The sequence below is a fragment of the Mobula hypostoma genome, chromosome 6 (assembly GCF_963921235.1).
Source record: "Mobula hypostoma chromosome 6, sMobHyp1.1, whole genome shotgun sequence".
NCBI classification, from domain to species: Eukaryota; Metazoa; Chordata; class Chondrichthyes; order Myliobatiformes; family Myliobatidae; genus Mobula; species Mobula hypostoma.
The window spans coordinates 50,966,575-50,993,685 of record NC_086102.1 but is presented as its reverse complement, the minus strand read 5'-3'; the positions used below and the strand labels follow the sequence as shown (position 1 = coordinate 50,993,685).

General features: G+C 41.4%; 1 protein-coding gene across 2 annotated transcripts in view; it reads left to right on the top strand.

Annotated features, from left to right (window-relative positions):
• Window positions 1-27,111, top strand: part of sytl5 (synaptotagmin-like 5) — a 200,149-nt gene that overhangs the window by 103,107 nt on the left and 69,931 nt on the right. For both annotated transcript variants that reach the window (XM_063050826.1, XM_063050827.1), the window contains exon 2: window positions 4,680-5,141. In XM_063050826.1, the coding sequence (XP_062906896.1) occupies window positions 5,023-5,141 (119 nt within the window). In that variant the 5' untranslated portion in view covers window positions 4,680-5,022. The remainder of the gene's footprint in view (window positions 1-4,679; window positions 5,142-27,111) is intronic.

Sequence of the window (27,111 nt, the reverse complement as noted above, 5' to 3'; positions counted from 1 at the left end):
GAACATGAATGTTATAGTAACAGCAGATGGAATGGATCAATAATTTTAATTTCATTCATGGCTTACCATAACATATGTCCAAAAGAATTTAAGGTGTCTCCAATTAGATTCAGCCTGCGTGGTCAAGACATGTGCCATGAAAAGCAGACATCTCACCTCTCCTGGAAGTTCCAGGAGTCTCCTGCATATTGATGACAGCTCCCTGACACCCGCAAATTATATGCAATATCCCAGAAATTGATGTTTTTGAGCGGGAGCGAGATCGGGAGTGGGAGTGAGAGCCAGCATCCTGATAGGTCTACTTAGAACAAAGAGAGACCTATCAGTTTTCTCTGTGGGCGGGCTTCACAGTCGACCTCTGTCTCTCCATCAGTTCAGTTTCGTGTCCTGCACAGCCATGGCAGAGTGTTTCAAAAAAATATATAAAATGCAGTTCACCCCAGACTACACTAAAGTGTACCCCTGCCTAACAGGGGTCAGAAATAATGACAGTGTTGCTCGCTGCACTATTTGCAACAGTGACTTTTCTATTGTCCATGGTGGGTTGAAATGTAAAAGACATGTTGAGGTGAGTTTAACAGGTGTCATTTGTTCATTAGCATAGCTAACGTTATTTAAACTGGCTGGCTGGCTGCTAAGGAGCTACGCTATTGATGTGCTACGTGATGAGGCCAAACTCCCTGTAGACTTGCTTAAAGTTGTAATAGAATAAACATGATAATATAAGTACATATTTTAATGTCACATTTTCTGCATATACCCAACTTGTTTACAGATTAGACAAAATCACTAAACAAAGTATTACATACACCCTTGGAGGTTGACGGGGGGGTGGGGGGGGAGTGTGGGGTTGCGGGGGCCGGGGGTGCTACCTCCCTGAAGTGAGTTTTTGCAGAGTAGGATGTCTGGAAAAGTAACTAGGTTGCACCTATTTGTATAGCAGCTGGAGGTGGATGAGTCATACATGCAGATACTTTTGCAAAGAACAAAATGCTCATCATATGTTTCTTCACATCTAGCAGTAGGAGGACATTAGACATCAAATTGGTCACTTGAAGAAAGGATTAGTGGGAAGCATGCTCCCTGAATTGGTAGAATATAATGGATGATTCACATTTCAGTAATGCAGCAAAATGTCTAGCATCAGAATGTCAGAACATTCCGGATAGATTGCTATCAAAATAACTTTATTGCATTAATGTAAATGGTTAACACTTGCCTCTCTGGTTTGTACAATATTTAGTTGATAATTTTAAAAATTCAGCAGTTCTGTAATTTTCTGGCCAGCTGCTAGCAGGATACATTGAATAACAGTGTAGGAACTCAGCCAGTCAGGCAGCATTTAAGAAGAGGAACAAACAGACAACGTTTCAGGCCGAGACCCTTCATAGATGCCGCCCGACTGGCAGAGGTCATCTGGCATTTACTGTGAGGGGTGCTCAAGATTTCCAAAAGCTGCAGAATGTGTTGTGTTGTAGGTTACACTGAGTGGTGCTGTCTCAGATCTCTAGATATTGCTGTCAGTTTTCATTTGTGAAATGCCAGTATATATTGCCTGTTCTTTTATAATCCGAAGATTCAACCCAAAACTTTAGCCTGGAGAGACTGAGTCCTGAGATACGTTGTGTTGCCGGAGTACTCTGAGTGTGTTAGAAGTATATCGCTAATGCTTCATCATTGTTGGGACTGAACTCAACAACATTATAGGAGTAAGTAGAATGCATTTTGTAAAATATGCAGACTGCTGCCATTGTATGCAGGTAATAAAAAGGAATTATTAATTTAGGCTGCAGGATGGGCTCCCAGCAAGTGGGCTGCTGTATCCCGGATGGTGTTGAGATTATACAGAGCTGTGCTCCTGTAGGCAAGTGCATTACTGGGTAGATGTCAGATTTGTAACTGCATTGAAACCACTTGTCTAGAAGCACTATTAGTTCTGGAACACACGTCTTCAGTTTTAATACTTGGGCTGTTATCCGGTCCTGTAGATTCTGCTGTGTAAATTCCAAGTGGGATCCAGGATCAGCCATGATAGAATGATAAAGAAAAACTTGATGGGCTGAATGGCCTCTCTCCTCCTATATCTTATGGTCTTGTGATGTATCCAGTCACTCTCATCCCCCCCTACCCCCCTCCCCCATTTTACAAGTTGAGTCAACTTGGCTGGAGACCAGCTTCTATGATAAAACCTCAGGAGAAGTAGATCATTGTTGTCTCTGATTAAACATAGATACAAAGACTTCAGCCTTGTATTTAGTGGTTGCATGTTGGGTCATGTCATCACTGAGAGGGGGAAAGGGTTTAAGCTGACATCTCCAGTTTGCTGTTTTATTGTCATCTACCATTAATGCGCGAAAACTGCAGAAAGTCAATCTGATTCTTTAGTTCTGGGATCACTTGGATCTGTCTATTTCATTATATTTTACTGTTTGCGTGCATATTGCAGCTTCAATTGGAGGTGTGTTTGGCGTGTGTCCTTCTGCAATCAGTCAGCTAGAGCTGATCATATGAGTTGATCATAATAGTAGAGTGAGGGATATGTCAGATCATACCTCTACAAACCATGGTGCTGGATATCTTGGTTATATGTGGATGCATGGCTTTGAGTTGCTGGGACTGTTGAGTCCCATTTCACATTTGCTGTACCACACAGGACAAAGCAAGGTCTCCACAGGACTCTGCTTGGTCATTTCTCCCAACGCTGTCATAGATCATCCAGGTAGATTGGTGAGTATATGATCAAGCAGATTATCCCTCATGTTGGCTCATTTACTTACTACCTGCTGCACACCAGTCCACCAGTTATGTCAGATGTATTGATGCATTTCACATCTCTGAACTTGTGACTTGTGTTTGATTCTGTCCCCTTTCTTCTTTCAATACTGCTTCCAAGTATTGTTCAACGTGGTGTAGCACTAGTTCATGCATAGTGGAAGGATGGAAGATGGTAATCAAGGAGGTTTTTGATCCTTGCATGTTTTCCCTGCAACTGCATGGGTTTCCTCAGGTGCTGCGGTTTCTTCCCATATCTCAAAAATCCATAGGTTAGTAATTGGCAGTTGTAAACAGCCCCAGAGTGTATGATGGCGGGGGAACCTTGGCAGGTTGGGGGAGACGTTGGTCGGGTTTGGAGATGGAGAATGTGGAAGAAATAAATTGTATCAGGGAGGGATTAGTGTAGGATGTCCATCTGCATTTGATGGGTCAAAGGACCTAGTTGCGTGCTGTACTTTTCAGAGTCTGCCCTTCAGGATTCTGCAACTCATTCAGTGTCACTGCTTCCCAGTGACTCTCGGTCGTGGAAACGGAGGTTCCTCCTCAAGAGTACATTCTGTGTCCCATTGTCCGATATGTAGAAACACAGATACATCAGCAGAAGGATGGTGGTGGATGGTAATGAAGAATAGGTTTTCTTGCCTATGTTCACCCTAGTGCTTGAGGCTTCTGGGGTTAATGTTGTGGAGTCCACAGACTGCTGTTTCCAATTTGCATATCACTACATGTGAAGACTGGTTGGCCTTTGTAGTGCTAAAACAGCTTTGCTGCCAACATGCATGTTGGGATGCACTGCTCACACACACTTTGATTCTGAATACTGAATATTCATATTATTACTTTGGAATGAGGAAGTTGTATCATGCGATTCAGAAGAAATAAGATGCATGTAAAAATATTATTCGGTATCTCTTTTGATTCATGGCCGTGGAATGTTCAATGTCAGTGCACGAGGCATCATGCTATTTATAGGAAATCAGTGAAATAATGACACTGTTAGCAACTCTTTGATATGACTAAGTTGGTCCTTGTTGTTGAAAGTATTTTCCAAAATCCTCATACTTCCCAAATTCTCTCATTGGGGTCAATGCATTGTCTTGAAAATTCTTCCAGGTGGAAAAAAATTGAGTCACTGTTACAGGTGAATTGAGCATCTTCCATTCCAGACTGTGCTTCCTTGTCCCATATAGCTGCTACGTAACAGTCACCAGCTTTATTATACGAGGGGTGATTGATAAGTTTGTGGCCTAAGGTAGAAGGAGTCAATTTTAGAAAACCTAGCACATTTATTTTTCAACATAGTCCCCTCCTACATTTACACACTTAGTCCAGGGGTCGTGGAGCATATGGATCTTGGACCTCCAGAAAGTGTCCACAGCAGGGATGATGGATAAGTTCGTGTCCTAAGGTAGAAGGAGATGAGTTATACAGCTCTTGTTACATGCACATGCAGTTCAACTCTTCGAGTGATTATGCAGAAAGTTTGAAGTTAATAACTCATCAGGGCTGACTGATAAGTTCGTGGCCTAAGGTAGAAGGAGATGAGTTAACAACTTCAAACTTTCTGCATAATCACTCAAATAAATGTTCTAGGTTTTCTAAAATTGACTCCTTCTACCTTAGGCCACAAACTTATCAATTACTCCTTGTAAATTAGGGTTTTCAAGCAGACAACGAAGGAAAAATGTTTCATGCATGTTTGAAAATGCACCTCGTAAATATATAGCATGATGAAGCAAGATGAGATAGTTACCATGTATTACTTCATTGATGAGATCACATTGACAAAGTTGATCATTTATATTCAACTTCATTCATAATGGGATACATCTCTCCCATTATAAATTGTTGATATTAATTTCTTTTAGAGAATGTATTTTGATATTTTTGTTTTCTTTTTTCAGCATTAAATGTGGCTGAAGTTTGCAAATATATGTGACCAAGAGAATCAATACTAAGGATCTGGAAGGCATTATTGTCTCTTAACAACAACCATTAAAATTTTCTTCGAAGACCAAACAACTAAACTGAACAACCTCAAAATAAACCAACTAAGATGAATTGTACTTGGAAATCGTGCAATTAATCATGGTTATTGGGAAGACTGGACCAATTTCTACCTTGAACCAAGACGTAAAATTGAACACATTCACTTCATTGTATCCTGAATTTCTCGGCAAGTGATTTTCTCCAAAGCTAGTCATCACTAGACCCCAAGAGCAGAACGAACATTACTTTTGCAGAAGCATGTCCAAAAACACCGAGATTGTCAATCTGTCATTCCTGTTGGACGATGAAAAGAAAATGATTCTAGAAGTTTTAAACCGAGATGAAGTGTTGAGAAAAGCTGAAGAGAAAAGAATAAGGTCAGTGGTGGGGAGGGTGGGGGTGGTTGGCCATTGGCTTATATTAAAAAGTTACTAATAGTGGTTAACATAATGAAGTGAATTTGTACTGCATCCAAGAAAGTGCTTAGCAATGCAAAAGCTTTGTATTTCATACACATTACTCTTCGTAGGCAAATGAGCTGGTGCGCCTTGTGTTTTGTAGCATGAAGTACTACCTTGAGTTATAAAATGAAGGTGAGAGACATAGTACTAAAGATATATTTCTTCATCTGGAATTAGAAGGCAAGGGAATGCAATCTATTCCACTCATATGCATTTTTGGTGGTCAATGCAAGATCAAGAGTGACAAGATTAAGTCAAATGACCCAACCCTCACTGGGGAATTTATGTACAGAAGAATTGACGCAAAATAAGTGGATATAGGCTATTCAGCTTATCCCTGTTCTTCCATTTAAGAGTACAAATATACCATATCTACATTTTTTCCGCCTTATTTATTTTTAATCGATTTAGAGATGGAGCAGAGTGAAAGGCTCTTCTGGCCCAATAAGCCGAGGCTGCCCATTTACAACCACGTGACAAGTTAACCTAAGAACCCATACGTCTTTGGTATGTGGAAGGAAACTGGAGCACCTGGAGGAAACACACAAGGAAATTGTACAAGCACCTTACAGACAGCAGCAGAAATGAACCTGGGTCACTGGCGCAGTAATAGTGTTAATGCTAACCGCTACACTAATGCCCGGCCTATTTGCTAATTACAAAACTCAAAAAAAAAAAAATCTCCTACAGATTTGTCAGATATGATTTTTCTTTTATAAATCCGCTTTGGCCCAGCCGGCTCCTATCCTTTAAATGCCCTGTTACCTCATAGTAGTAGTAATAATAATAAAGGAAAAAAACATTTTCAAGACAACTAATGTCAGGCTAACATGTCTTTGACTCCCTATTTATCATCTGCCAAGTAGTGGGATTTGAGTTTCCTCCTTTCAACTTGTGGATACCATTTGGAATCCAGGGTATTTCCCAACAATTTTAACAGGCCAACATGAGAGAAAGTATGAATGGTTTTATTATGCAGTTGTACATAGTGCATGCATCTACTTGCTGTGATTTTTATTTGCTTTTGCTACAATCCTCATTCGGTATGCAAGTTGCTGTTGAATGAAACTGGAATGATGCTCACTTCTTTCAAAGAAAACACACCAGCAGCTCTGCAGATTACATTTTCCCCCTTTAGTAATGGAATGCAGAATCATGTGGACTATGGGCATTCACAAGCAATGATATCAAGCAGGTTAAGCAACCAATCAAATTGAAGAAGCTGTGGTAGCAAAATATTAAATAAAACAAACTACGGTAATATATAGGTTTTTCAGCTATTTAAGCTTTGAAATATTTATCCTGAGGGAATTCGATCACAGATGTAAATTACATATAAGATTGGAGAAGAATTAACTGCAATTGCTTAATATGGCATTAAAAAATCCTGCTATACATAATTCATCAAAAAAATCAGCAGTGAAATATCACACATTTATAAAATAAGTTGAAAATTTACATCATGCTAATGATTCTGTGCTTGTCTTGGTTAAAACTGCAACAGTGCCTATTACTTCAAGATTTAAGATGGTTTAGTAATATTGTGTACACAGGTGTAAAGCAGAATGAAATGATTGTTACTCCTGATCTGATACAGCACAAAGAACACCAAGGATGACTAACACAATAATAATAATAAAATGCAATAAATATAAATACATTCCTTTTAGAGATACAGCACTGTAAAAGGCCCTTCTGTCACAATGAGTCCCACCGCCAAGTTACACCCAAACGCCCAATTAATCTACATTTTTTGGAATGTAGGAGGAAAGCATAGCACCTGGAGGAAACCCAAGTGGTCATGGGGAGAACATGGAAACGGCAGTGGGAAATAAACCCAGGTCACTGGCACAGTAAAGTGTTAAACTAACCACTATGCCACCCTCTCTGTTGCTCTGAATTTACACAATTAAGCAGGTACATGCAAACATCAGAATTTGATCATTCTAAAGTAACTCCAGTAAATCTAAAGATATTTTACTATCATTGTGATTATAAAATTTATACTAGTATCTTCCTACATTTTATAAACACATTTAAAAATACATATAAACTAAATCTATCCTTTTTATTGCCAATAGCTAAGATCAAGGTGGCTCCTGGGCTACGTTGTAAAGTTGACGTGATGGTACTAAAAGACTGCACAGTGTTTAGTTATGGACGTTGATGTCCTCCTGCATGCAAACCAGAAACTTTTAACATGGTACCCCTAGGATTGCTAAATTAAGCCTGTTTTTGTATGTTCATTCACATTTTATATTTTTAATGTTAAGCAATTAAGGAAATAGTGACATTATTTCCACACTAGGGTTGTGGTCACTGGAATTGCAACAAGTGGATGCGCAAGGAAGTTGATTTACTGTTGTACCAGATGGGATGGGTAGGGCAAAGATTTCACAAAAGCTTGCATGTTTTCATGACTAGTATATGTAAATTTTACTATCTTTCATCCCTGTTTGCATAACTCCTCACATTCCTTGCATTACGACATGCTACTCGAATTATCTCTTGCTGGGAAGATGAACCAAAGAATTTTCAGGAAGGCTAAATGTGGTTTGGTTGAGATTCTTGTCAAAGAATAATTATTTACAGTTCAAAGGTGTTTTAATGCTTCCAAATTAATGCTCAAAACTTAAGGTTGTAATGGTCACAAAAATATGTTCATTAGATTATGAAGACATGCAGTCCTCTTTTATTGTCATTTAGTAATGCATACATTAAGAAATGATACAATATTCCTCCAGTGTGATATCACAGAAACACAGGACTGACCAAGACTGAAAAACTAACAAAAATCACATAATTATAACATATGGTTACGAAAGTGCAACAATACTGTAACTTGATGAAGAACAGGTCATGGGCATAGTTAAAAAAAAGTTAAGTCTCTCGACTGTCCCACATCTCACGCAGATGGGAGAAGGAAGAAAACTCTCCCTGCCATGCCCGACCACAGTTCGACTCTGAGTCGTCCGAAAACTTCGAGCCTCTGACCAGCCCTCCGACACCGAGTACCGAGCACCATCTCTGCCGAATGCTTCGACCCCAGCCTCGGTCGCCAGCAGCAGGCAAAGCCGGGGATTTTGGGGCCTTCCCTCCGGAGATTCTCGATCGCACAGTAGCAGCGACAGCGAACTGGACATTTCAGAAGTTTCTCCAGATGTTCCTCTGTGCTTCTCATGTCTGTCTCCATCAAATCAGAATTGTGCACGGCATCCTACTTACAAGTAAGATATCATTTCACCGAAGAGCTGCGCGTGCTGTGTCGCATCGCCATCTTCTCCTCGCACTACTATTATTAAGTAAAGGAAACAGCAAATTCTGCCCATGCATGGTGATTACATAGACTTTAAGGCACAAAAAGGTCCAATCCAACCTTTCCAAGCCAGTGTTAGTGCTCATGTGAGTCTACTCTCATTAATGACTTCAGACCACGCCTGGAGTATTGTGTGCAGTTTTCGCCCCCTAATCTGAGGAAAGACATCCTTGCCATAGAGGGAGTACAAAGAAGGTTCACCAGATTGACTCCTGGGATGGCAGGACTTTCATATGATGAAAGACTGGATCAACTAGGCTTATACTCGTTGGAATTTAGAAGATTGAGGGGGGGATCTTATTGAAACGTGTAAAATCCTAAAGGGATTGGACAGGCTAGATGCAGGAAGATTGTTTCCGATGTTGGGGAAGTCCAGAACGAGGGGTCATAGTTTGAGGATAAAGGGGAAGCCTTTTAGGACCGAGATTAGGAAAAACTTCTTCACACAGAGAGTGGTGAATCTGTGGAATTCTCTGCCACAGGAAACATTTGAGACCAGTTCATTGGTTATATTTAAGAGGAAGTTAGATATGGCCCTTGTGCCTAAAGGGATCAGGGGGTATAGAGAGAAGGCAGGTACAGGGTTCTGAGTTGGATGATCAGCCATGATCATACTGAATGGCAGTGCAGGCTCGAAGGGCCGAATGGCCTACTCCTGCACCTATTTTCTATGTTTCTATGTTTCTATATACATTAATTTTAGGACAGCTCTCAACTATTTCTCCAGAGGAAAGACGCCTGATTTGTCCAAGACGACTTCCATTTCTCTTCAAGTGCATGAAACCTGTTGCTGTCAGTGACATTTTCCCACTCCTGGGAAGCTTCTTGCATTCCAGCAAACTCAACTGAATGGAAGCAGTGATTTATTCTGAAATCCAACTATTCCTACTATGAAGTACTTATTCAATGTGTTATGCTTAGCATTTTTCTAAGAATGTATACAGACTCAATTTCCTACTCAATGTTTTCAGCTTTGGTAATATTTACAGCCTGTTCAGCAGACTATTCGCAACATTGTTCAGATGATATTCCATGTACAATTTCAACATCACAATACCATTTAATGGAGACTAATTATGTCTGATTTTATATTCCCTTCGACTGCTCTTTAACTTTATTCCAAGTGATATTTGATATTTATTTGGATTTCCTCATTCTCTCAACACTGCACTAGATATACATGATTAACATGATCAATTCAAACACTGATTAGAAACAGTGTTTGTAGATCACTGTTTCTAATCAGTCATTTTATTTTAATTGTTCGTTGACATCTTTATGTTATGTTCTGTTAAGAATAATAACTAAATATTTTTGCAGAGGCATGAGCTGACGATGCCTCAGTCTTCAAATTTTATCTTGACAATAGGACGTTATGGATTTTAATTTGCATTACAAAACTTTTACAAAGATTGAGGATTTTGTACTACTCACTCTAGGTTAGAATTTCCTTGTATCCGATTCTGAGAAATCAGAAATTCTAGAGAAATGGTGTGTAAAGGGAATTTATCCTGCCACTTCTGATAGCTCAACTGCCTGAGTTTCTGGTAACCCCAAACAAATTTAACATTCTACACCAGAATAGCTTTTAGTCTGTTCCAGTTGTTTCCTATACACCTCTGAATGTTGTATTTTTATTCCTGCTGTTGAATTTATTCTACCTTTCTTCCTCAGTTACAGAAATAGTTGTTGGCTATTGGATTCCCAGGACCTTCAGAACTTCTCCTGCTGCTCCTGTAGCACTCTGTAAATGCTGTTTTGTATTTCATATCCCATGTCAACACTAATCCCACAGATAGGTGCATGTCTTCCCACCCTTCCACTCACCACGACAACAGTCCTCCCCTGGTCCTAGGGTTTTGTATACTCCTCTTTTGGATCTGATGTTATGTGTGACACCCAAAACCATTGAAATCCTCCAGCCTCTCCTCTCTGCTTCTCCACTGTTCAATAAGCAGCTCCCATCAACCACCAACACCCTCCCACTCCCTCAATTTCTATCTCCTTCACTCACATGCCTTTCCCAATCACATTGCCTTTGCCTACCAATTTAGGGAAAATTCTATATCTTTCTGCTCCATTTGCAAATTAGCAAATACCTAATATAAAACCTCATTACCTACTTTAGTGCAGTTCATCAGCTGTTAATTAAACTTCACTCAGTTGGCCTTGGCCTTGTCAAAAACTTTATCTGCCTTCCTGAAACATTTCCCTTAATTGCAATCTAGTAATTCATGAGAATATCTGGTATACCCCTACTTCAGCCATCCATAACAGCACTGCCCTGCCTGCAGACCACACTCACTATCCCAGTCCTGATTACTATCTCCCAGTTGTTTTTCACTGCTTAGACCATCCCATCTCATCTTTTTCCCTTCAATTGCTCCTCCAACAAAATGATTGGATCGAAGGATTGGACAGGCTAGATGCAGGAAGATTGTTCCCGATGTTGGGAAAGTCCAGAATGAGGGATCACAGTTTAAGGATAAAGGGGAAGCCTTTTAGGACCGAGATGAGGAAAAACTTCTTCACACAGAGAGTGGTGAATCTGTAGAATTCTCTGCCACAGGAAGCAGTTGAGGCCAGTTCATTGGCTATATTTAAGAGGAAGTTAGATGTGGCCCTTGTAACTAAAGGGATCGGGGGTATGGAGAGAAGGCAGGTACAGGGTTCTGAGTTGGATGATCAGCCATGATCATACTGAATGGCGGTGCAGGGTCAAAGGGCCGAATGGCCTACTCCTGCACCTATTTTCTATGTTTCTATGATTACAGATAATGGATTCCCTAACAAAATTAAGACCATCAATTTGGCTTCTTTTCTGTCCTTGCTTTTCCATCCATTTTTTTCCTCCCTATCCCAAACATCATACTCTGTAAATGTTCAGTTATCAATAATTTGCTGCTATCATTTGATTTGTTTACCGGAAAAGTAATGATCACTCACTTTTCTTCATGTTACTCGCATTTCATGCTATTGTAGGAACATCCATAGCAGTTGGGTTCTCCTTTGCAAACTTTGGACACATCCCTAATCTCACTTTACTATCTATTGCTTTACAAATCCTGAGGAATGAAGAAACAAAGGGTCAGTGCAATCACAACTGAGTACTCATTTTTGTCCGTACATACGGTACGTGAAGAGTGGAAGATGGAAGAGAAAGAATTCTAGTGCAATGTTTGGATGCACCTAATAAGTGATTGTATCTTTTGGGACCAAAACAGGTGAGGAATAAGTCTATTAAAACGCCAGACCCATGCAGTAAAAGTTGTAGGGAGAAAGCTGGAAGAAAGTTCTGTTTGGAATCTGTGCCATACAACCTACTGGGGAAAGTGAAAATGCTAAGACTGTCTGTTTACAATAGGACAGTAATCAGAGACAGCAAGTTAGTGTACCACAATATTGATCAAGCAAGCTAAATTATATTTTGAGTACAAACCATAATTAATTATACTCAACAGATTTGGGAGTATCACAAGGCATTAAAGGGATAATATTTCAATGTTTTTTTTTCAGAATCTAATTTATTGAATTTTATATTTTTCAATTCTGATGCTTTTTAAAGGTAAATTGAAGTAAGCTGATGACATTGGAAGAATTAAAAATGCATAAACATTCAAAAGAACCTGGAGGTAGCATTTCTAACTTTGAGAAATGAAGTGAATACGAAGGAACTGATCAAGCAATAGAAAATGGAGAAATTTTACAGTCAGCAATAAACTAACAATAAACAGAAATTAAAGGACAGAGCCTTGAGGGTAATGATTTCTAAATTGGTCCTGGGGCTATATGCCATTGAGTCTTGCAATAGAAAGATAGGCCAGATGAATGTGTGTCTAAAGAGCAGGTTCAGGTTCATAGAAACATAGAAACAGAAAGAAGAAGAAGAAGAAAGCCCTCAACTCCGAGCAGAGTCATCGGAACGCCGTAATGACAGGGTTTTTAGCAGGCTTTCTTGTTTTTACGAGACCAAGTTGCTAGCTCAGCACTCAACCCAGCACAGATGGAAAGCGTGGCAAGGGAGCTGGCTGGATTCCAACTCGGGATCCTTCACTCCGAAGTCCAGCGCTGATGCCATTACGCCACCAGCTGGTTTAAAAACAGAAAACCTACAGCACAATATAGGCCCTTCAACCCACAATGCTGTGCCAAACATGTACTTACTTAGAAATTACCTAAGGTTTCCCTTAGCCCTCTATTTATTTTTCTAAGCTCCATATACCTGGCCAGGAGTCTCTTAAGAGACCCTATTGTAACCACCTCCACCACAGTTACCAGCAGCCCATTCCATGCACTCACCACTGTCTGCGTAAAAAAAAAAGCTTACCCCGTGACATCTCGACATCTCCTCTGTACCTACTTCCAAGCACCTTAAAACTGTGCCCTCTCATGTTAGCCATTTCAGCCCTGGGAACAAGCCTCTGACTATTGTTACGTACCCCGTAACTGGGTTGCCAAACCAGCAGAAATGGATCACTCTGTTGGAGTCTGGAGTACCAGAACTAAGAAAGTTTTATTAAAGAAACAAGCAACACATTAATCGAAAGGATAATAAATGCAACAGTTCAGCGATGATAAACGCACATGTGCACAGAATTAAGATAACCGCATCAATCAAGCTCTATCGTTGTCTAGGGGTAAATGACCAATTTCAAAATGACTCAAAGTTCAGTCCAGTTTGTAGTTCAGTTTGCAGTAATCGTTGCCATGGCGATGGACAAGGTGGGGGAAGAGAGACAGAATAGGAACAACTGATCATTCAGAACACTGCTTCACTCACAGACCAGCGGGATGGCTCACAGACCAGCGAGATGGCTCACAAACAGCTTTTGGGCAGGTCCTTGGTGATGTCACCTGAGGTCACCGACTGTGACCCCTCCTCCAGATGCGGTCGATCCTCTGCAGTGAACCCGGCACCCAGGCAAGGGCGGACACACACCGGGTTCCCGCTGATCGTACCTTTCCACCCTGTGCGTTGTCCGATACTTCTCACCACTCGTGAGAGGCGCACCGCTTCCAGGGTCTCGTTACCTCGGGTGGCGTGTGTGTCTGTCTTAGCGAACCTGTCCCTTTTTATCCCCCTGCTGGGGTATCGCCTGTTCATCACTCCAAACAGTTCAGGGTTCAAAGGGGGGAGCCGCTCCAGACAGCTCTTCCTCCCACATCCCTTCATTACACATCTCCAGACGCTGCTCCATTGTTCCTTATCTCTCCTTCCCCTGAGGGCAGGTGGCAGACCAACTGCTGATGCCACTGATGCTAGCCCAGGCCAGCAAACATCTTAATTTTATGTGTATTCTCGTAACACTATCCACACCATCAATGAATCTCATCATCATATACACCTCTATCAGGTCACCTCTCATCTTCCATCGCTCCAAGGAGAAATGACCGAGTTTTCTCAGCCTATTCTCATAAGGCATGCTCCCCAATCCAGGCAACATCCTTGTAAATCTCCTCTGCACCCTTTCTATAGTTTTCACATCCTTCCTGTAGTGAGGTGACCAGAAATGAGCACAGTACTCCAAGTGGGATCTGACCAGGGTCCTATGTAGCTGTAACATTACCTCTCGGCTCTGAAACTCAATCCCATGGTGGATGAAGGCCAATGCACTGTATGCCTTCTTAAACACAGAGTCAACCTGCGCAGTGGTTTTGAGTGTCCTATGGACTCGGACCCCAAGATCCCTCTGATCCTCCACACTGCCAACAGTCTTACCATTAATACTATATTCTGCCATCATATTTGACCTACCAAAATGAACCACCTCACACTTATCTGGGTTGAACTCCATCTACCACTTCTCAGCCCAGTTTTGCATCTTATCGATCTCCCGCTGTAACCTCTGACAGCCCTCCACACTATCCACAATACCCCCAACCTTTGAGTCATCAGCAAATTTACTAACCCATCCCTCCACTTCCTCATCCAGGTCACTTATAAAAATCATGAAGAGTAGGGGTCCCAGGACAGATCTCTGAGGCACACCACTGGTCACTGACCTCCATGCAGAAAATGACCCATCTACAACCACTCTTTGCCTTCTGTGAGCAAGCCAATTCTGGATCCACAAAGCAACGTCCCCTTGGATCCCATGCCTCCTTACTTTCTCAATAAGCCTGGCATGGGGTACCTTATCAAATACCTTGCTGAAATCCATATACACCACATCTACTGCTCTACCTTCATCAATGTAAATTCAATCAGGCTTGTAAGGCACAGCCTGCCTTTGATAAAGCCATGCTGACTATTTCTAATCATATTATGCCTCTCCAAATGTTGATAGATCCTGCCCTCTCAGGATCTTTTCCATCAAATTACCAACCACTGAAGTAAGACTCACTGGTCTATAATTTCCTGGGCTATCTCTACTCCCTTTCTTGAACAAGGGAACCTCTCCCGTCCCCATTGATGATGCAAAGATCATTGCCAGAGGCTCAGTAATCTCCTCCCTCACCTCCCACAGTAGCTTGGGGTACATCTCGTTCGGTCCCAGGGACTTAACCAACTTGATGCTTTCCAAAAGTTCGAGCACATCCTCTTTCTTAATGTCTATATGCTCAATCTTTTCAATCCGCTGTAAGTCATCCCTACAATCACCAAGATCCTTTTCCGTGGTGCATACTGAAGCAAAGTATTCATTAAGTATCTCTGCTATCTCCTCCGGTTCCATACACAAGCTTTTCCACAGTCACAGTTGATTGGTTCTATTCTCTGACGTCTTATCCCCTTGCTCATCACATGCTTGTAGAATGCCTTGGGGTTTCCTTAATCCTGCTCACCAAGGCCTTCTCATGACCCCTTCTGGCTCTCCTAATTTCATTCTTAAGCTCCTTCCTGCTAGCCTTATAATCTTCTAGATCTCTAACTTTTTGAATCTTTCATAAGCTTTTCTTCTTGACTGGATCTTCAACAGCCTTTGTACACCTCGGTTCCTATACCCTGTCACCCTTTCCTTGACTCATTGGAACTTACCTATGCAGAACATGAACAGTTGCCACATTTCTGCCGTACATTTCCCTGAGAACGTCTGTTCCCAATTTATGCTTCCTGCCTGATAGCTTCATATTTCCCCTTACTCCAATTAAACGCTTTCCTAACTTGTCTGTTCCTATCTCTCTCCAATGCTATGGTAAAGGAGATAGAATTGTGATCACTATCTCCAAAATGATGTCCCACTGAGAGACCTGACACCTGATCAGATTCATTTCCCAATACCAGATCAAGTACAGCCTCTCCTCTTGTAAGCTCATCTACATATTATGTCAGGAAACCTTCCTAAATACTCCTAACAAACTCCACCCCATCTAAACCCTTTGATCTAGGGAAATGCCAATCAATATTTGGGAAATTATAATCTTCCACCATGACTACCCTGTTATTATTACACCTTTCCAGAATCTGTCTCCCTATCTGCTCCTCGATGTCCCTGTTACTATTGGGTGGTCTATAAAAAAACAGGCAGTAGAGTTATTGACCCCTTCCTGTTCCTAACTTCTGCCCACAGAGACTCTGTAGACAATCACTCCATGACTTCCTCCTTTTCTGCAGCCGTGACAGTATCTCTGATCAGCAGTGCCATGTCCCCACCTCTTTTGCCTCCCTCCCTGTCCTTTCTGAAACATCTATAGCCTGGCACTCTAAGTAACCATTCCTGCCCCTGAACCATCCAACTCTCTATAATGGCCTCAACATCATAGCTCTAAGTACTTATCCGGGCCCTAAGCTCATCCACTTTGTTCATGATGCTTCTTGCATTAAAATAGACACATCTCAAACCATTGGTCTGAGCGCGTCCCTTCTCTATCACCTGCCTATCCTCCCTCTCGCACTGTCTCCAAGCTTTGTGAGCTAACAGCCCCTTTCTCTGTCTCTTCAGTTCAGATCCTACCCCCCAGAAATTCTAGTTTAAACTCTCACCAATAGCCTTGGCAAACCTTCCCGCCAGGATATTGGACCCGCTTAGATTCAAGTGCAACCCATCCTTTTTGTACAGGTCGTGCCTGCCCCAAAAGAGGTCCCAATGATCCAGAAATCTGAATCCCTGTCCCTTGCTCCAATCCTTCAGCCACATATTCATCCTTCACCTCACTCTATTCCTATACTCACTGTCACATGGCACAGGCAGTCATCCCGAGATTACTACCATTGTGGTCCTGCTTCTCAACTTCCTTCCTCACTCCCTGTAGTCTGTTTTCAGGACCTCCTCTCTTTTCCAACCTATGTTGTTGATATCAATACGTACCACAACCTCTGGCTGTACTTCAAGATATCGCGGATGCAATCAGAAGCATCTGGGCCCTGGCATCTGGGAGGCAAACTGCCATCCGCGTTTCTTTCCTGCGTCCACAGAATTGCCTGTCTGACCCCCTAACTATAGAGTCCCCTATTACAGCTGCCTTCTTCCTTTCCCTACCCTTCTGAGCCACAGGGCCAGACTCTGTGCCAGAGGCACGGCCACTGTTGTTTCCCCAGGTAGGCCGTCCCCCCCCCCCCCCCCCCAACGGTACTCAAACAGGAATACCTATTGCTAAGCGGGACAGCCACAGGGGTGCTCTCTAGCACCTGACTCTTCCCCTTCCCTTTCCTGACTGTTACCCACTTATCTGTCTCCCCAGGCCCCAGTGTGACTACTTGCCTTTAGCTGCTCTCTGTCACCTCCTCACTTTCCCTGACCAGACGAAGGTCATCGAGCTGCAGCTCCAGTTCCCTAACACGGTTCCTAAGGCGCTGCAACTCAACGCACCTGGTGCAGATGAGGCCTTCCAGGAGGCTGGGAGTCTCCCGGACATCCCACATCGGACACCCAGTACAGAACACCAGCCTCACAGACATACTTCCAGTTTCTTTTCTTCATAGGTAACCTACCTTGCCTCAACCAGTTATTACTGAAGCCCTTCTACTCTGCCTCCCTCTATTCTGGCGCCTGCACCTCTGACACTCACTCTGTAAAGCTGTCTCCTTTTAAACTTTGCGCCGGTCTAACTCGCTGACATCCACACACTTGTGCAGTCATCCCTCGATCATGGATCATTGGGATCTATTCTAGAGCAGAGTTGACCTGTACGAGAGGGATGGGTTGCTCTTGGACCTGAGGGAGAAAGTATCCTTGTGGGAAAATCAGCTTTTGCCGCCAGGAAGTATTTCAAGTGGACTGGTACAGCAGTGGCCCTGGAGAGTGAAGTTGTTGAAAAGACTGGTATGTGCAGCAACCAAAAAGTGAAGGCTTAGCAATTACAATAGCCAGGTTTGCAGGAAAAGGGCAGATAGGACTGCATAAAATTGCAGCTAGTTCAATGCACATAGCTTAACAGTAACATGGATGAACTGTGGAAGCGGGCTGCCTGTAGGGACTGGGATATTGTGGCCATAACAGACACATAGCTGGAAGAAGGACAGGACTGACAGCTCAGTGTTCTGGGATACCAATGCCTCGGGTGTGACAGAGTAAGAGTGGATTTGGCTCTTCCCCTCTATCGCATTTTCCAAGGTCCCCATTGCAGATATCACTTCTATTGATTTTCTTAGAATGGAGGTAGTTAGTGCCAACACAACCCCTCAGTAGCCGATTGTACTAGCCTCATTAGGAGTCCTTGGGTAAAAGGGGGCTTCACCTGGGCCTGTTGTCTCTCGTCGTCTATGGTTCCTTGAATGGCCATTTCCCGCAGTCACTGCACACTTTGTTTGGGTGTCCCGTACTCTGCAGGACTTGTGTGCCAGTTTGTTGTGCTGGGGTAACAAACATGCAGCACCAGGCTGAACAAGGAGCCTGTTGCTGGCCGTCCTGTATAGCTGCATTTTCCCAGTAACGTGGAATGATGGATCCTCGCTTTGACCCTTCGGCGGCTGGCACTTTAACCTCATCCCCATCTGCATCCCAGATTTGGGTTAGTCAGGCGGTGAGCGACTCCTGTCGCTGCTGAAAAAAAATCCAATCCTGCAAATTCCTGAACTCCATTCCACTATCATCCTGAGTGACAGCCTGCTACCACTGAGCACACTGTTGTGGTGCCTGCTGTTCTTCGTCATCCCAATCCTCATATTGTCCCCCATTTGTCTTCGCATTTATCTACTACAGTTTTAAGAGGGCTGGTCTGCTAAGGACTCCTGTTATCGACACCCCCCCCCCATAGCAAATCAATGGGTTGATCTACTCATCTATCATCAGGATCAGACCAGGAATCCCCCATCTGGTTTATCCAGATCCCAGCCTTTTACCATCACAGCTCACACCTTTACTGGGTCCAGGGTAGAACCAATTTTCTCTGCCATTTCCTCTTGGCCAAGAGCAGCTCGTTGGCTGGCCATCATGGCTCTGACTATTCAGTTTTCTCAGCCCATTCTTGAGCTGTGTGTACAGTTTCATGTGCTAAGTTCAATTATATCCCCTTCTCCTTTAATTCATCTTTCAATCTAGAAACTTCTTTCTCTAAGGCATTTACTGTATGTGTTGCTCTCTATCCTTAAGTACATCCATAAACATCCCAAGTGCAGCTCTAGTGGTGTCATTTATAAATGGGAAGGAACATCTATGCCTTCCAATAAATTCTTTTCTCTGGCCCTTGTAACTACTCAGTTCCTCATGTTTTGATGCTCTCAAATTGGCCAGAGTACCAAAACCTTTGGAATTATCTGCTCAGACAGCAAGTTTTTTTTTAATTCTCCAGCCTGTACTCATTTACTTTTCCCTGAAGTATGGCTCGGAGCGGAATCCTACCAACTACGCCAATTTGTCTCAAAATAGAGTTCAGGTTTCTTTTGATTCCTTGAGCAACTGAGTCAGCAATGAAAGATATAATTACACAAATTCTTTAGTAATTTTATTTAACTCTTAACTAAAAGAACAAAGAAAATAATAACTCCAGTAATTTTGTTTGACTCTTAACTATAGCTCTAATTCAACTTCCAACTACAACTTCAAATCTAGTCTAATTCAGCTAAAAGAACAAAACTCAGACTACTTTATTTGATTCTTCCCTAATAAATAAAGCTGAAGGTTGCATGCAATTTATTGCAATATCTCTCGGCAATTAACAACTAGCAGCACTGCTTATCTACTGTTAACCACTGGGTCTTTGGTCATCAGGGAGTTCTAACACTTTGAAACTTTGGGTGTCAAATGCCAAGTTCAGCATGCATTGGTCATGGAGAAGTTCCAAAAATCCTTTGAAGCAACTTTATTACACCGTTCAGGGTCTTACTTAAGTCCCCTACGAGTAAATAAGAACTTCATACAAGCCCTGACCCCTGATATGCAGTTTACTGTAAACTACCACAATTTCCAGTAAATCACCTCAGACAGGCCTACCTGCATAACAAATCCCAAAACTAAAGTTGAGTCGGCCATCTTGTCAATGCGCTCAGCCATTTTTATTGCTGTTGCAAGAGGGAAGTTAGTAATTCTGTTTCATCTTACCTCGCGAGAGAAGTAACTGAAGAGGCTGTTGGAGAGAACTTTGAATCCAGTAACCACAATTCTATTATTTTTTAAATAGTAATGGGGGGAAAAAAATTAGAACAGGTCTACAGGCTTAAGTCCTAAACTAGAACAGGTCCAATTTTGAGGGCAGGATCTAGTTGGAGTCAATTAGATGACTCAGTTTAAAGACAAAGGAACAGCTGGCAAGTGGAAGACATTTTGAAAGGTCATATGAAAATTCTGGAGCAGCATATTCCTGTTAGAATGAAGGTAGATATACTAATTTAAGGGAACAATGGCTGACCAGATATCAAGCCTCTAGTAAGGAAAAAAAATTGCATATGTCACATTTAGGTAGCTGGGTACAAACTAATCCCTCAATAAATATAAAAGATTAAGACCATTCTTTATGAGGGAAATCAAGAGGGCAAAAGAGAGTTGAGTTTGATTTGGCAGGAAGGTTATAAATAATCCCAAGAGGTGGTTCAGTTATATTAATAGTAAAAGGGAGATTAAGGTTTTTGGGTCCTCTTAAAGATCATCAGGGCTATTTATGTGTGGAGTTATAGGAGGTGGCTGAGATTTTTAATCCCTTGTGTTTACTAAGGTGAATATCATGGATGCCAAAGAATTAATGGTAATAGGTAGTGAGATGGTGGATCATGTGCATGTTACCAGTAATATGCATATGATATATGCAGTTTTGAAGCACATTAAGATGGAAAGAACTCCAGGGCCTGATAAAGTGCACCCCTAGATATTATGGGAGGCCAGAAAAGACATCGCAGAACCCCTCGTAGAGGCATTTGTCTCGTTACCCACACTGGCAAAGTTCCAGAAAACTGGGGTGTAGCTAATATGATTTCATTGTCAAGAAGGACAGGCCAGCAACTACAAGCTAATCAGCCTGACTTCGGTTGTAATGAGGTTGCTGGAGGGATTTTTTGAGAGACATGATCCATCATCACGTGGATACCGATCCGGAAGAGTCAGCATGGTTTTGTGCTTGGAAGAATCTCCTGGAGTTTTTTGAAGAGATGATATTGGAAAATGCAAATGCATGCATTGTATTTTCTATGTATTACAGTATTTACTCAAATGCACACATTGTCCCACTGCTAGCTCAATAGAAGGTATTCACTATGTAGCCATGACATTTGACCTGTTCACTATTAATTCATGAAGAGAACTAGAATGAAACCAAGTAGAAAGATAACGGTGGCGGGTAAGGTGATGAAATATGTGGCAGTATGTCAACACAAGACTAATTAAGAAATAACTGTGGTTAGGGATGAGAGGACATATGGTCTAAAGTGTAAACTAGGACATAATTAAGTTGGGGAGTAAAACAATAGTGGAAAGTCGAGAGCGGATATATTGATGATATGTAATCACAGGTCGACTGGATATGATAATGTAGCTAAGATAGGGAAATTGCTATAAAAAATGTTGTATACAAGCCTCGACGGGCAGTCAGCTACTAGCTTTCTGATTGTCTCAGCTTTGATTTGCAAATTAAAGTTTAAAACGTCTTGACGAGTTTTCTGCGTCTCCTTGTCGTTTGTGAGAAACGAGAAACCACGACAGTAACTAAAGGGAATAGATGAAGGTAGGGCAGTAGATATTGTCTGGACTTTAGTAAGACCTTTGACAAGGCCCTGAATGGCAGGCTGATCTGGCAAATTAGGTCACATGGGATTCAGGGCAAGCTCACAGGGCGAATTCAGGAAGCTGATAGGAAGCACAAAAAGAGAGAATATGCAGATGCTGGAAATCAAAGTAACACACACCAAATGCTGGAGGAAATCAGCAGGCCAGGTAGCATTCATGGAACATCGACTGTTTACTCTTTTCCAGCATTTTGTATGCGTTGCAGATGATAGGAAGCAGAGTGTGAGGGTTTAAAATTGAATCTCTGACAGGAGGCCTGTGACTGGTGGATTGTGACTAGGGATCAGTGTTGGGATCTCTTTATTATCTCTATATAAATATTTCTAATATTTATTTAGAGATTTGGATATGAATGTGCATGGCACAATTAGCAAGTTTGCTGATGATACTAAATTAGGCAGTCTTGAAGCAGGTTGCAATGAATTGCAAGGAAGTCTTGATCAGTTAGGAAGATGGGCTGAGGAATGGCAAATGGATTTCACTGTGAGGTGATATATTTTGAACAGTCAAACCAAGATAGAATATATACAGAGTATGGTAGGGCATTGACAGGTGTTGTGGAACAGAGGAACCTGCTGAACGAGACTATGTAAGTGGACAGGATGGTGAAGAAGATGTTAAGCATGCTGGCCTTCATTGGTCAGGGCAATACAATTATATCTTAGGATGTTGCAGTTATGCAAGTTGTTGGTGCGGCTGCACTTTTGGAATGAGTGAGTGAGGCCTCTGTTGGTCAAGGACAACCGTTGATGTTGCACCCCAGCTGTCTTTTGGAGTATTTTGTACAATTCTGGTTGTCCTGTAATAGCAATGGCGTTGTCAAGCTGGAGAGGGTGCAGATATGATTTACGAGAATGCTGCCCTGTCTCGTGGATCTGAGTTAGAGGGAGAAGTTGGTCACACTGGTCCTTTATGCCCTAGAGCACAGGAGATGAGAGGTGGCCTCAGAGAAGTTTATAAAATCATGAGGGGTATGAATAAGGTAGACCATCATAGTCTTTACTCCAGGGTTGGGGAATCCAATACTAGAAGGCACAGATGCAAGAGGAGAGTGATCTGAACTGTAACTTCTCTGTACAGAGGGTAGTGAGTACCTGGATTGAGGTGCCAGAAGAACTGGTCAAGGCAGGTATCATTGCAACACTTGAGAGCAATTTGAATGGGTACATGGAGAAGAAGGGTTTGAAGGGTTATGGGCAACTGGGACTAGGAGGGAAGATGTTGGGTCAACATAGAGTAGTTAGTCGGGCTGAAAGGCCTGTATGTGCTGTTTTATTTTCTGACTCTCACATTTGTAGTGTTGCAAACAAAAATCTGGAATATTCAAAAGATGTCGCAAATAAAATGTAACCAGTGTGACAGAAGAATGGATTGTGAGATCTGATCATATTGTACTTACAGGCATATAAATGACCCCTGGATTATCTAGTAAAATGGATGGGTGATTTGAGAGGATATGGAAAGAATTAATGGCTGAGACAAAACCATGGGACTACCCTCATTTCATTGACCCTTGCATTTCTTGCAGACCAATAGATTGATCCGAAGCCTCTTTGTTTTTTTTCAACCAAGTGGCTTAAGATTTTCCTCGTGCAAATCAGCAAGGGATCTGCCAATGTATATGATGGCACTTGGAATCCTGTTATTTAACCAATCTCTGAACAATTCTGAGAAGAGTAATGACATTTGATTTAAAGCAAAACTTAATTTTAGCCATAATGCAAAACGGCTAAACAAAAATATTAACCCTTTGATCTAATTAAACCCAATACCTATTGCAAGTATAATCGTAAACTGATCTTTCTTTGAACAGCATACTTGTTTGGGAATAACTAGACAACCCTTTTGATTAGACTGATTTGCTCAGCTAAATTTGCACCACAACCTGGAAGTGAGCATAATAGTGACTTTGTCTGTCAATTCTATAGAAGGAAGTAATCTAACTTGTTCAAAGCCTAGCAATGCTTGACTTTTTCACCTTCACGGCAATGGATTATCTAATGTCTGTGAACTTTCTTTTAATAAGGAATAGGAATGTACCTTCAGGATAGAGTATCCACTTCGCATCGATTTTCTCTCGGAGATGCTCCGTACATTTTGCTTATCTTTATTCCATATCCCTGTACTTATCTGGGCTGAATGATGACTTGGTCCCTCGACTTCTGTGGATATTGTGGCAGTCAATGAGGCCATTGTGAGAACAGCAGACTCCGATAAGTCAGGAGGTGCCTAACAGGATGGTTTATTTTTTATGTCACTGTCCTCTCACTCAACTAACTTGTTTTTTTCTGCAGCCTCCTAATGTACTCTTTATTACTTAATTCCAATTGATCACCAGCAAGATTAGCAACCCTCCCTTCTGTAACTTCATCTCAATGCTGCATCACTCAGTAACACTCCATGAACGTGGCACACTTTGGCCTAAATATTTTCTGGACTATTAAATGTTATCTTATGGACACTAGTAAACACTTAATCCACTCTGAAATATTAAACAGTAACATTTTTAAATTACCAGAATCTGTAAGTTTGAAGGGAGCATGGCCAACTGACCCAGATTGGTTAGGAGGGGCTTGGAGATGGGGACCTGGGAAGTAGAAATTGAGCTTCCAATCTGTGGATAGGAAGTATGACAAACAGCACCTGATGAACCAGATGCTAAACTATTGGTAATTTTGAATGGTTGTCAATTGTCATTGTTCGTCATCGTTTATTACCATATGTACAAGTGCAATGAAAAGCTTACTTGTAACAGCAACACATGCACATAACTTTAGATACCCAATATTCACAAAAACATAAACTGTGTACAATTTTTACAAGATAGCAGAGTATCAGAGTTGTATCATACATCTTGCCATCATAAAGTGAAAGATTCCAAAAAAACTTTGCGGAAGAAACATCAAGCACATGCACTGAGGAGAGATTTACACAGCCAACCAGAAACACAATCAGCTAAAAGCATCTCAGAGGGATATTGTTAGAAGCTGGTGTTTCTCAAATAAGAATTATAAAATTTAGGACAATAATTGAACCTCTGACTTTTGCCTCATACCTGTGCTGTCACTAACCTTCATCGAATGCTTTGTTACCACCAAACTTCAGCATTTTGGTCACACACTTGGCAATGACCCATTCCTCTGACTTTTGTAACTTTGAATAAATCAAAAAAGGATTTCTAAATTGCGTTGTCCTGTTCACCCATTAACCCTGTGTGAGTTTGCAGCCTTGTATTTACTCTGCTAAATGCCCAACTTTTAGTTACAGTTCAGTAATCCTCAAATCATTAGCACTTTTACACTTGTTTTTAAATTTCTCTAAGTCTGTGTTCTTTCATATGTTCATGCTTAGCTTTTTAACAACTGAAAGTGATTAAAAGACTATGTGCGTATGCATGGCTGGGAAGGAGGAATGGGGCTTCTTTTTGCTGTTGTTTGTTGTTTGTGTTCTGTATTGTAACCAGGCTATGCTGGCAACAGAATATGTGAAGACACTTGCAGGCTGCCCTCAGCACACCCTTGGGTGTGTTGGTTGTGAACACTAATGGCGCGATTCACTGCTAAGGCATACATCAGGCTCTGTTGGCTAGGTTTAGCATGTGGCGATTAAAATATAAATCAAAATAATTCAGCTCATCACTAATTTCTATAGCAATGCTCATTACTGGGAATTGGTCTGCAAGTCAGCATCTTTTCTTTGTAATAAATCTGTCTTTGTAATGTCACAGCTACCCAGTTTAATTCTATTCATGTCAAAAGATAGCTGACATTCTTGTCACTAATGTATTCTAGTTCTTACTGATGCATCTGTTGGTATCTTGTGTGAACTTGTCAACCATTACTGATGTACCATCTTTGCGTTGCTACCATCAGGGACAAGGCAAAGGAGCCTGAGGACCCACAATCAAATATTTTAAGAACAGTCTCTTCCCCTGTACCAGCAAGTTTTGTATGGTCCATGAATGCTACGTCATTATTCATCTTTTGCACTATTTGTTTATTTTGCTACAATTTTTGTCTAGTACGCTACTGTTTCTGCAAAACAAAAATATTTCACAATGATCAGTGATAATAAGCCTAATGCAGATTCTGAATATAACAGATTTTCCGAAACCACAGGAGATGGATTATCTTCATTTAATCATTCTTCATCTTCACTGCTTTGAATATGCTTGTTCCTGTGCACAGCTGCCACAAACATATTATTTAGTGGAAGTCTTGTAGCTGACAGCTTGGGAAAACAAATGCTGGAAAAGTTCAAGTCATTTGCTTAAGGTGCATAATCACTAATATACAACTAAAATTGCTCAAAAAACCACTGAGCTTGATCAAAATCTAGAAGGAGTCAGAAACCAATTTCCATAGATTGGCAATATTGTAATATACTTAAAGGAAAGAAAATATTTGTGTCCTATCAAATTTTTCTCCCTTCAGTTTTATGCTCATGTTCTACATAAGAGCATTAGTATTCTATTAGCAACTCTGGGAGAATGCTCTGGATCTCCAGAAACAAGTTATTAATGTGATTATAATTGTAAAATTCCATTCTCACAGCATCACATGCTTGATGACTTTCCTTGTGAAAATGGTTCATTAAATATCACCAAATAAAGAATTCACATGTTTCTGCTGAAAATCTTGAGTGACACACACATAATGGTGGAGGAACTCAGCAAATCAGGACCATCTATAGAGGGGAAGAGTCTCGACATGAACCGCTGACTGTTGATTCCCCTTCATAGATGCTGCCTGACTTGCTAGGTTCCTCCACCATTTTGTGAGTGTAACCAAATAAACAGTTGTTCTTTGCCTCCTTGTTCTTCCCCACTGCCCAAGGGACACAAACAATAGTGGTCCTGGAAACCTGTTCTTTAGAACAATGGCTTTTATCCCTTTTTTCTTCAAAAACTTTAATTATCTTTTGACCTAGTTCTGCAGTAGCTTGCTTCATGGTTTCCTCCAGGGTTATTGGAGGGAGGGGGAAAATGTAATCTATTTGTTTGGGTATCGGGAGGAACTCATCTATTTAGGATTGAAGCGAGAACTTCAACTGGAGGACTAAAGTTAAATAGATCTTGGGACACTGACTGAATCGCTGGAAATGGAATTGGTTAGGTAGAATGGACAAGGCACAGGACTGGATTGGACACAAAAGGTTTTGCAGATGTTTGAAATGTTGAGCAACACACACAATATTCTGGAGGGACCCGTCAGGTCAGGCAAATACTTATTATTCCTGATATTTTCGATATTTGCATGTGTTTAGCTTCTTTGAATTGTTTTTCTCATTTTAAAATTCTACACCAGTAGTGGTTCGTTGCTAAATCTTCCAACTTCATAGCAGTTTTAAATGTAAGCAGATACCATGCAACAAATCTCACTCTATTTATTCCACTCCCTGAGTTCCCGAAGTCCCTGGGCATTGTTGTTGATTATCACTTGCTTTGCAGGTTTGCTAAAGTCCTTCTATGATGGGAAGG